The sequence below is a fragment of the Myxocyprinus asiaticus genome, chromosome 5 (genome assembly GCF_019703515.2).
Source record: "Myxocyprinus asiaticus isolate MX2 ecotype Aquarium Trade chromosome 5, UBuf_Myxa_2, whole genome shotgun sequence".
In the NCBI taxonomy this organism is placed as follows: domain Eukaryota; kingdom Metazoa; phylum Chordata; class Actinopteri; order Cypriniformes; family Catostomidae; genus Myxocyprinus; species Myxocyprinus asiaticus.
Window position 1 is genome coordinate 24,513,953 of NC_059348.1, and position 12,536 is coordinate 24,526,488.

Below are 12,536 nucleotides of genomic sequence, written 5' to 3' on the forward strand. Positions count from 1 at the left end.
TACATCAAGCTCTAGGAAAACTAGTAACTTTCTGAAATACTGAAGCTCTCCCCAAAACAGGTATAAGCATTTAAGCTGTTTTAATGGAGTCAAATTGATACAAAAGGAACGTTGCTAGGGGAGACTGGCACCGTTTCGTCAGACTGTCTAATTGAGTGCTGCATTATCAGAGCCAAATTCCACAGGCACACAAAGCAGGGATTATTCTCCGTCAGTGTGATTGCGGGAAGAGGTTGGGGGAGACGTGCTTTTCTCACAAACTCTTTAGACTGGCTAGTCCTTTGTCCTACCGCATCGAGATCAGCCAGAACTCAGACTGGGGTGGAGGTTTTCACTCTGTAGTTTATGGATTTCCTCTCCAAAACGCCACAAGGCTGCATTCATACTCGCTCATGCCACCTTTGTCCAAATGCAAGGGCGCATCATTTCCGGGATGGTTCGGCCAGGATATAAGGATTACACTGGTGGCGCTTTCATCAGAAAATGCCTGAGAGTTCATTCTCTGACCAGAGGAACTTCTAACATCAAGAAACTAAGAGAAAACCCACTGATGTCTTCGCATACAACTCTTTCTGATGTGGCACACAAAAGGAGGAATTTTAAAGAATGTTGCAATCAGATCGATTTTTTAAAATATTTTTGTTTAAAAAAAAAAAAAAAAAAGTAGAAATTTCAGTTTGTTTCTCAGCAAAAACTATCATGTTCCTTTAGAAGACCTGGAATACGACACTAGCCACATGGACCACTTTTAAGACACTTTGGGGTGCTTTTTAAGCTTTAAAGTGAGTCAATAACAACTGATACTGTAAGGAAATCAGTGATTGCTACATTCTTTAAAATTCTACTATTGAACACAAAAGGATGTAAGTCATATGGGTTTGAAATGACATTGAGGGCGAGTAAATAATTGCAGAAATTTCATTTTTGGGTGAAATATCCCTTTAAAATTTGAAAAGCTTTTTCACTTATCCAGACATTTCAACAAACTTGATTGGAAAATTAAAAACTTTATTCATATATAAAAAAGCCATTCAACAGGACTGGGGTCTCTATTGAATATTACTGGCAATAAATACAAGACGATGGGGAAAGAGGGAGCAGGGAACAAGGTGAAAGGAAAGAGGTGGTCTAAACATATACAATGAAACTATGGCACAATTTAGGAATACATTGCTTGGTCAAATGATTTATAGGCAAGACATTTAAATTATATTTATAAAACACTTTAAAAAAAAGCCACAATGCTGCAATGCTTAGATCAACCTGGGAACCACACAATCTTTATATATGTCTTCTCCATTCTCCCTTCTGAACTTAATGAATGCTGCATACATTAAATGCTAAAATCACTGACATTCCTATGCTGAACCACATCCTTTAAGCTTCAATAAGATGCTACGCACTTAACCAGTTTAAATCTATCTCAATGAAAAATTAGGGATACTGATTGTGGATAAAGAGATAGTTCACCCAAAAATGAAAATGCTTTCATCATAAACTCCCTCATGTTGTTCCAGTTCTGTATGACTTTCCTCTGTGAAACATAAAAGATGTTATGTAGAATGTTAGCCTCAGTCACCATTCTTCACCTTTGTGTTCCACAGAAGACAGAAAGTCATACAGGTTTGGAACATCATGAGGGTGAGTAAATGAGAGAACTTAAATTTGTGGGTGAACTATCCCTTTAAGCTGCCACGATTGACATTTGAGGAATACTTGTACTGCTCCTCTAACCCATCTCAACTTTTAAAACAAAACTTAAAAATATTTGTTTTTTTTGTTTTTTTAAATCTATGGTCTATAGTCTACCTACCTAATACAATACTGTATAATCAATAGAGGAATGATGATACAGGAAATGCTCCTCTTTTAACATCTGTCTTTTAAAAAAAGGCCAGTGATGGAGAAAAAAAAAAAAAAAGAAAAAAAGAAAAGTCTCGCTCTGTTGATGCAAGGATCCAAAAATATTCATCTCTGCTATGCGCTTGATCCAGCAGTTTAATAGTCAATGCCGTGGTCATAATGGGTTCTGTACTCATCGTGGTAGTCTGCCTGGTATTCATCCCGATAATCGGCTTGGTATTCAGCCTGGTAGTCGCTGTCGCTGATTTCTGAACCGTTGGTGCCAGTGCCCTGGCTGCCATTGCTGTGGATGATGGGTTCGGTGGGGGAGGTGCAGTATTTGGGATCATACACTTGCCTGCCGAGCCCGTACACACTCATGCCCTTCTGAGAGGCCACCTTGTTGGTGCCCATCTGCAGAGAGATTGTGGAGTTGTCCAGAGGCTGGACAGCCACTTTCTGGTCGAAAATATCCCTCCTAGTGCCGGGGGCCGCCATTCCAGCCTGAGGGAAGAGATAAGATGCTAAGGTGAATGAGCTATTGTGAAGGCTTCTCTCATAGCGCTCATAAATGCTGGAAATGAGTTCAATTTCAGGTTGTTTCTCACCAAAACTGAATCATATGTGTTCAGAAGATTTGGAATATGATGCACAAGCCGCAAGGACTACATTTATGGTAATTTGGGGTCCTATTTTAAGCTTTAAAGTGAGGTATTATCCACTGCCATTGCCAACAAGAGGGTGAGTAAATTATAAAACAATGTTTATTTTTAGGGAACTGTCCCTTTAAAGATTTGTAGGGATGTGCAAAACTACATATTTTTGAAAATGACTAGTCATTGAGTTGCTTGAACGATTGTTTGACTAAGGATGCACAATATAGTTAGGCTAGTTTTGGGTTTAACTGCCCCTGATTGGACGCATTTCTTAGGGCATTTGCACATGTTCAAAAACAGCTAGATGGACCACAATGGAACGGAACAGATAGGGGTCTTAAAGGCACGGTCACATTTAATTTCGCACAGCGATATTCCACGGGCAAAATATATTAATCTCAATGGGAATCCACTAGGGGTAAGCATTTTCGAGTAAAACTTGATTACTCGATTATTCGTGCCCCTCCCTAGAATCCATGAGATCGTGAATTTCCCCTCACAGATTTCACGTGAAGTTCTAGTTTGGTGAACTTTGACAGGTAAACTTTGACAAGCGAATATGCTGCATTGACCAATAGGAAGTTGCTTAGTTTGGCAGCAACCTCTGTGTGGGCAGTGTTTCATACACAGCTAAACTGAATATTCACATTAGACAAGGACATCATTTTAGCATCAGATTTCTTTTGAACTTCACTCTCCCAGAGTATAAAGAGTTGCATTAAAAAGAGGCTACTTGGCAATTAGTTTTTTGCTTGTTTTATATGCACTCAACATTTGCCCACACCTTCTGTGTCCGCAAAATTATGCTGTGCAAAAGTGCCTTAAGACAAGTTTTTAAAAGTTGGGACATTTTTTTTGACACAGTCTAAAAATGCAACGCTTGTGGCAGGATGCATTAAACAAAAGCGAGATGCTGTGCATTGGTCAAAGACATCTGTCTGAATGTGCATGTTTGTACTGACGGTGCTTGGAAGAGGATAAAATATAGGATAAAATTAATAAGCGCAGCTTTTAAGATTTACAGTGCAAACTGTCTAAAAGCTAAAGCACAGCAGTATTCGTAGAAGTGCACACTCACCTGGCTTGCTCCTTTATTAGTGCCCATCTGTAGGCTGATTGTGGTTTGGTCAAAGGGTTTGTCTGTTTGAGTCTTTGGGTCATACAAGTGTCTCCTGGTGCCATAAGCAGTCATCCCAGCCTGACTAGCGCACTTATTTGTACCCATCTAGCAATTATGAAAAACAAAGGAAACACATGAACATGTGACATATGAAGAACAGGTTTTGTGGATACCACTCCTTCCTGAATCTACAGCAAAGGTCACATGACGATGCAGCTTACCTGCAGTCCAATCACACACTGACCAGCCTTCATTTTTTCATCATCAAAGTTGCGGGTTTGCTTGTCTGCATACTTAACACCAATGCCCACCTTTGTGTCCATACCTTTGGTTTTTGCCTTTGAATGAAAATTATTAAATGTACAAATTCAAACCGCATAAAATCTTTTAGCATTTCTATCCCAAGGCTTATGCGTAATACTCACCATGCTGGCCAGGGCAAGCAATGTGGTCTGGACTTGAGTCATATTCCCGTTCTCAAATAGATCATTAGCCTCAAAGATGTCGTTAGGCTTCAGGCCATACGCAAGAATGGCTTTGATGAAGTTGCCCAAGTTCTCAAGCTTTAATGAAAAGAATCAGAAAAGAGGCTTTGCTGGTTTATTTCTCTTTAAATAATAAAACAAACCGCCTTCTAATTGGAAAAATTATTTTTGAAAACCCAACAAAAACAGCGCTATACATAAACATTTCTTCCTCACCTTGTGCCAATTAAGTTTGGAGTTGTTGATTTTCTTAACAGAGCCTGGCTGGAGTTTATTAATCAGCCTATGAGACAAAGAGAAATATTACAGATTCTGGGAGAGACAACTTCTACAGACTGATTTTGCATTGTATGCATATGTTCTTCTCACATTGAAAGGGAACATACTGAAAAGTTTTCTTAAGGGTAACTAGCAACCAAAGGAAGGTGTGGAAGCAAGACTTGGTAGTTATAACTAGAGCAACAAAATGGTTTGGGCTAGAAGGACTGTCTTCAGTCCAACATGCCCTGGTATTTTAGGACTCAAGTCTAGATTATACAACGGTACCTTAATTCAGGCTGTTGTAAGTAACAAAGAAACAAAAGGTGACATGTGGGTTGAAAGTCATGGTTCCACTTTATATTAGGTGTCTTTAACAACAGTGTACTAACATTAAAATACATCCAATAAAATGTATTTATTGGGTATCTACATGTTGTTCAGCAAAATTCTCATAGGATTCACATTGGCTGCTAATGAGGTTGAGGTATGAGTAGGTATACAAGTAGGGTTTGGGTTTAGGGTAAGGGTTGGGGTAGGTTTAGGGGTAAGGTTAACAGTGTAATTACAGATGTAATTAAACACATGTACTTTAAATGTGCATTAGCACATTGTATAAAATTCTTACATACATTTGCAAAATGGGTTCAAAGTCATAATTTAGAGAGACAAACAAACACTATCCTAATGAGCGCTGTGGTATAAAAAAAAAAGGAAGTTTATGTAGCAGCATTAAGCTAGCAAGAAAGGAAAACCATGCACAGGTAGTTTGTCAAATCTAGCTTAAACACAACATTAGCTTTATTATGCTTTATTGTGCACATCATTATACACAATGGACTCACTCGCACAGTATGACGCCATCTTTCAAGCCCATCTGGAAGTTTTCTCTGATTGGCATGCCAGTTACATCCTCGATCCAGTACCTCAACTCCTCCTCCTTCAGCAGGTCATACTTCTGAGCGATCTACAGGGTCCAAAACAGAGAGATTGAGAATGCTTGCTTCCTTTAACAGTGTCATGAGGGTGATTTTCACGAAACCTGTCAAGAAAATGCCCCGGTCCTATTTTACTCCAAAATCAAAAACAAACAAATAAGAAAATATATTTACACATATAGAAAATGAAGCCTATTTTTAGGGCCATTAAGATTTTTCACGTTGTGACCATTTCATGAGTTACACACAATTTATCCCTCAATTCTCATTACTGCAATGCCAAAAAAAAAAAAAAAAAAAAATTATGATATTTTCATTACAGCAATGTGAAAAAATATATAAATGTAAAAATAAAGTATTTATATCTTATTGTAATACTGCTTTGATACTGCCTTTAATTTTTGTAGATTTTAATAAAAATAAAAAATAAATTGTACAACAGCATCTTTTCACTCTAATGCAGTAAAAAAAAAAAAATGATTTGTAAGTTAGAGCTGCACGCTTATGACAAAATCATAATCGTTGATTATTTCCATTGATATTGTAATCGTATCGAATTTTTATTAATGGAATTTACAATAGTAATAATAATAATAATAATAATAATAATTTGGTTTAGGGCAACTACATGCAATATTTTTTATTTCAGTTACACACTGAAAACAAGCTAAGAACTGTTCATGTGAAACAAAACATGCATGATCAGACACCTCTAAACTCACTGTTTAGGACTGTTACTGATAGCCATGATTTCCGCAGAAATGGGACACGCATCATATCACAAATGTTCACACATTCCTTCCCTGTCCCTTGTATGTTTGTTTGTTTATTACATTTTTTCCCCCCATTAATTTGATAAAACCTTCAACAACCACTAAGACTGTAATTAGGGCTGGGTGATATGACCAAAATCTTTATGAATAATGTTATATCGCGATAAAGTGCAAAAGCAATGTAAAGTTGGGGGATGCTGGGGGATCACAGTAGAAAATGTTGTGTCAGTTTCAGAAGCAATTCCAGTTGCACTTGAAAAACTATTTTTCTACTTGTGATAAGCAGCAATGAAAATTCATGTATTAAAGACTTTTCCAGTTCCACTAAAACAGAGAACACATGGCATGACATTTCCCCCATTGGCTTTTTTATGGTTCTAATATATGTTACTTATTCATTCATAAATTTCTGCAACAATGGGTTCGATCTTAACAGTACAGGTGTGGTCATGTTTTATGATTTTTTATTTATTTATTTATTTTTTGTGAGAACCAGATCATCTTCATCTTGGTCTAGTTTGAGCAGGACTGGTGCCAAGGGCAGTAAAATAGACAGGAAATTGCATGGTGCACTGCCCCATGTGTGAACTCTGGCTTTAGGACCCGTTCCAGACGCCTGTCAGTCCCAATTACTGCTATTTAGCAAACAAAAACAAAAAAATATTGCAAGAGCTTATCTTGCCTGCAAAAGAGAACATTATAATTTTTCTCATAAACCTGAAAGTGTATATTTGAAGTGCTCTGACTAGTAACCATTTTAAGTTGATGACTATTTTTAATCACCTTTTTGTCATCACTAGTTAATTTTTAATGGTCATGCTGTGTGACAAATGAATTTTAACAAGTACAAATATATTCAATGTAGTTTGTTGATTAATATGAGGTCATAAACAAGTTTTAAATGGGAGTAGAGCATGCCACAGAATGGGATATGTCTACTACCCAGATGCATAGATAGAATAATGCACAATTTTCACATCCTAAATAAATCCTCAATTCATGGTTGAAAAAAAGTCCTTTCTTTCATTGAGCGTGTTTACATGCACAATCTTACACCGATTTTCCTTTATCAGGGCAAAACCGTGAACAACTTAAGCATAAATCGATCAACGCACAGATTTTGCCCATTATCCAGATTTATTAACTGCCATTCTTACCGGCTTATCCAGCACAAGTGTGTGCATGCCTGTTTACATTTTTACATAAAGCTTTTTTTTGAAAAAGCAGAAATTGATTATTTCAAGGCGCAGGTGTCTTGTGTTGCCGGTTTGTTTTAAATAATCAGATTTTTGATAGTTATCGTTGTACTGCTGTTCATTTAAACACCCTCAGTTTCACATCAAGGCTTTTTAATTACCTTCAACAGGTCTGACCTTAAAATAATGCACAACTTTCACATCATAAATAAATCATGTCAATTCATGTTTGAATTAAAAAAAAGGGATAGTCCATCCTTTCATTGTCACACTGAGGCTTTTTAATTTCCTTGAACAGGTCTGATCTTGAAACCAATAGTAACATTTCAAAATGATCTGTAAAACATCCCATACAACAACAGAAAACATCAGGGTTAGCTCCTGTCTTGAATGAAAAATTACCTGAATGTCTGAGCCTTCTTAAGATGTAACAGGTTTGAGCATGTCTTGTTTTATTGGCAATTCAACCGTCCCCTCTTAGAATATTTATAGCACTACCACCCCTGGAGTTCGCTAGTTCGAATCCCAGGGTGTGCTGAGTGACTCCAGCCAGGTCTCCTAAGCAACCAAATTGGCCCGGCTGCTAGGGAGGGTGGAGTCACATGGGGTAACCTCCTTGTGATCGCTATAACGTGGTTTGTTCTCGATGGGGTGCGTGGTGAGTGGAGCGTGGTTGCCGTGGTGGATGGCGTGAAGCCTCCACACGTGCCATGTCTCCGTGGCAGCGCGCTCAACAAGCCACGTGATAAGATGCGCGGGTTGACAATCTCAGACGCGGAGGCAACTGGGATTCGTCCTCCGCCACCTGGACTGAGGCGAATCACTATGCGACCATGAGGACTTAAAAGCACATTGGGAATTGGGCATTCCAAACTGGGAGAAAAAGGGGAAAAATCCGCCCTTAACATTTATCCAAAAAAAGCCTCGACTTTTCAGACCTTTCAATGAAACAAATTTTATCTGGCCCTTAACAGTTCTGCATTATAAGCGGACAATTATCCTGTTGTGATCTCTTCTGCTCCAGCTGTGAGTCAGAATTAGGACAACAGGAAATGGCTCTGTGGCAAAAGCAAACAGCAGAGCAAACAAAGCTTTACATGTGACCCCATGAGTACAGCTCATCACTCCTCAAGGTCTCCAGGTTGATGTGAATGAACGACAGATGAATGGAGAGTAGAACTTTAATTTAGACCATAACACTTATTTATTAAAGTGACTATTGTATAGTGACTTTAAGCACACAAAAAGAGAAACATGTATCACTTGTCACAAAATGTCTCCAGTGTTTTCATGTTTAACAAATTGGATATCCCATAACGCCAGAACATAAACACATAAGGCATAACTGTTGAAAAATCCCTCGTTAGAGTGGGACAAAGGTGAAAGAAAACCATGAACATATATCTATCTTTCGCCATGCCTATTCAGACATCTCACTTTGATGACATGTTGCACTTCACACACCTACACTAGAAGGACAGCTTTAAGTAAATGTGACCATACAGAATCAGAGATAAATGACACTGTTCGCATTCACAACCTAATTTAGTTCAGTGTATTATTTGTCCCTTGGGAAATTTCATTTGCACAAGTGTCACATTAAAACATGCAAACACACAAGTCAACACAACACAAAGCAAAAAGAGATCAATATTTAGGTCAAGAGCAATATGGATTCGTCAGGATATACACAAATGAAATTCATAATTTCTACCCAATAAAACTTATTAGAATAACTGAGTCACAAACTCAAATGAGTTTAACCTACTGACTGCTACAGGGATGAAGGAGTTTCTAAATCTTTTAGTTCTTCCCCCCTTTGTAATGTAGGCTACATCATAGTATTTCTGAGTGAAACAGCATATTCAGTGAGGGGGAAACAAAAATGAACGACAAGAATTGATTTAATCAATAGGGAAATTATTGGATTGTGAAAAGTGGTCTCTATATAACAGAAATATAAGAGGACTTAGTAACGTCAGATTAAAAGGAAAAATGTTTCAGAGGTAGAGCAACTTATTACATTCTGGTCCTGTTTACACCTGGTATTAAGATGGGTTTTGGCTGATCTGATCACATGGATAGGAGTACATAACCTGGTTGTAATATGGGTTTCTTTTGACCTCTTGTGTTTGTATTTCGAGGGAAGGATCTCTGAATTTCATGATGACATACAATGACTGCTTCAGTGTTTAACTGCATTATGATAAAGCACAAAGTAGCAGGAAACGAAAAAAGTTTTTAAAAGAGACTTTTGTTTAATAGAGGCGCAAACAATACCTTTCAAGCAGAATTCAGAGTTATTTTAGTGGACTACCTGTACTGACCTGTATGTGTTTTTCATTCATCACAGCATGTTGGTATCAGACACACTGCATTATTTTTCCTTTAAAACCGCATGTAACTGGCAAAGTTTAAACTCTTGTTTTAGGGCAGCGGTTGATTGCCGAGTAGGTGGCCCTTTGCCGCAGTTCAAACAGATTTGAATGGATGCGTTTACACTAAGTGCCCAGTGTACTCACATGTGTTTTCAACTACCTTCGAATGTGGTTGAAGTGGACAAATCTTAAAACGTTTTACACCCATCTTTAGCATCTTCCTGTTTCAAATAGATCACCCAAAACGCATCTTAACACCAGGTGTAAACTGGGACTTTGATAAAAGTTTATGTATTAAAGGTCCGAGATTTACTTATTAAATGAAAAAAAAAAAAAAATGACCAGCCATCAGATTTCTTACCAGGCTGTTTTATTATTATTATTATTATTATTTTTCATTTTATAAGCGAATTTAACAGACATGAGAGACAAATAAACATGTTTAAGTTTTTTTTTTTTTTAAAGAACTGTATTTTATTATTTAAGAAATATTTAATTGCCAGATTGTCCATTTAGAATTATTTTTAGATTATTCACTTATATAATTCATATAAACAACCAGTAAGTCTCATGAGCCTTAAAATTGTGAAGATGGTTCACCCAAAAATAAAAATTCTCTCATCATTTACTCACACTCATGCCATCCCAGATGTGTAAGACTTTCTTTCTTCTGCAGAACACAAACAATGATTTTTAGAAGAATATTTCAGCTCTGTAGGTCAACTCAGTGAAAGTGAATGGTGGCCAAGTCTTTGAAGCTCCAAAAAGGAGATAAAGTCAGCATAAAAGTATTCTATATAAAGTCTTCTGAAGCAATCCAGTTGGTTTTGGGTGAGAAACAGACCAAAATATATAACTTCTTTTTCACTTTACATCTTGCCATTGCAGTCTTTAGACTAGGGATGTAACGGTATGAAACCCATCACAAAAAATACCTCGGTATCACGGTATTATGGTGCTTATCTTATAAACCTTTAATTTTAGGTTTGGCACATGTCTGATAAACACACAGACAAGTTCTTTAACTTTATTATTTTTTTTCTTCTTTAGAACACTTTCTTAAATCACATGACATAAACATAAGATAATCATAAAACAAGTTTGAAAAAAGTAAAAAAAAAAAAAAAAGTTTGCAATAAGTCAAATGGTTTTTAATATAATTGAAAAATGTAAAATATATGTCAAATCAGATTCATACTCTATCAAGTCAGGGTAGGTTATGATGTAAAAAAGTAAGCATATTTATGTTATCTGTGCTGAGGCAAAAGCATTGTTTTAAGCATAAATCTGGTTGAATTTGGATAAATTACCCTGAAAACACAACATTATATTGTGTAAATGAAATCAAGTTAATCTATCTTGAGAAAAATATTTTTTTGCAGTGTAATGAATGGATGTAATTTTAAAAAGTTTATGAAATCAAATTGAGCCAAACAAGATACATTTGTGACCTGCTCCAACAAAATGAGACAAGGATTTTCATTTTTTTTAAATCATGAAATTCACAAAATAAATGTTATTTTGACAGTCTTTGCCATGACCACCAATCACTGTTTTTGCCTCAAGTTCGAGCAGCGTCACTGAGCAACACTCACGGCCCGCGGGTGTATCATTGTATGTACGTTATTACAAGTAGCACAAAATGGAAAATATCAGAGATTTTAAAAGATACAGAATACATTACTAAAATGTTTAATCTACATGCCAAATCTTTTTCAATCGCGGGGAGTCGGCTTGTCATCTAACACGTGACATTTACCTCATCTAATACCCGTAGTTCATTATTTGACTAGAACAATAAATTCGAGAGAAGTATATTGCCAAAATTTTATTACATTTGTGCATTAATTTGTATATGTGAATTATATATTTTTATCTGTTATTGATGGTGGAGACTTTTCTCGTTCATTAAAAATGCGTTTTGGGGACAAAATGACACAAAATGATGGATCAGGTCACATTTGTAGGTAATGTATTAATGTTTTACCACAGTAAATTTGACATTCTGTGGGTTTTATTATTTTGCAAATACATCATTGCCTTAGTCTTTCAGAAAGTTACAGATGCGCTCAGAAAGCAGAAGCACTACACAACGTAAGCTTATAAACCAATTCCAAATAATGGGTAACTAGTCTTGTAAACGTGTATTGCATCTGCTTATGTATTCTATGAAAGGGGATCTATATTTTTTAATTGATTACCAGACAGTTCACAGGGATTTTTGCTTACATTTATGTCCACAAATTCTGTGGTATGGTGCTCTCTGAGACGGTGCTTCATGTTTGAAGTGTTTCCTGACTGAGCAGACACTTTTCTCCAACACATTTTGCAAATAGGGTGTCCGTCAACACTGATGTTGCCTCGTGTCTTTTAAATAACCGAAATACTCCCACACAGCGGACTTTGACCGCTTAGGCGTGGGAAAAGAGGCTCCTCCGAGTCCGACATTTCGTTCTACACAGCGCTCATGTGCTGCTGTCCGTTGGTCTGACAGAGTGACATGACGTGATGAATACGACTTTCTCATCTCTCATTTAAAAAAAGTTTATTGATTTTTTATTATTATTAAATGAACCATTAGTAAATGGAAATATAATTTACTTGTTTTTATATTATATTTTTTTTTTTTTCACACAATACCGTCATTAAGGAAAAGTCAATGATATGGAAACAGTCTGTTTTTAATACCATGGTATACCATCATACCGTTACATCCCTACTTTAGACATGATCATGATTTCAAGCTCGATTACATTTCCTAGTGCTTGACGCATGCGCAGAGCACTAGATGGCGCTATAGGAAGTGTAATCAAACTCTAATCGAGCATGAAATCGTGATCGCCAAGGAGACTGCTGTCAAGATGTTCAGTGAAAAAAGAAAATATTGTTA

General features: G+C 36.7%; 1 protein-coding gene across 1 annotated transcript in view; it reads right to left on the minus strand.

The window, feature by feature from the left end:
- Window positions 1-987: 987 nt before the first annotated feature.
- Window positions 988-12,536, minus strand: part of LOC127441534 (calponin-3-like) — a 31,098-nt gene continuing 19,549 nt past the window's right edge. The window contains exons 2-7 of the mRNA XM_051699074.1: window positions 5,207-5,328; window positions 4,320-4,386; window positions 4,044-4,181; window positions 3,840-3,956; window positions 3,577-3,723; window positions 988-2,346 (exon numbers count right to left, since the gene is read on the minus strand). Coding sequence (XP_051555034.1) covers window positions 1,999-2,346; window positions 3,577-3,723; window positions 3,840-3,956; window positions 4,044-4,181; window positions 4,320-4,386; window positions 5,207-5,328 — 939 coding nt within the window. The 3' untranslated portion in view covers window positions 988-1,998. The remainder of the gene's footprint in view (window positions 2,347-3,576; window positions 3,724-3,839; window positions 3,957-4,043; window positions 4,182-4,319; window positions 4,387-5,206; window positions 5,329-12,536) is intronic.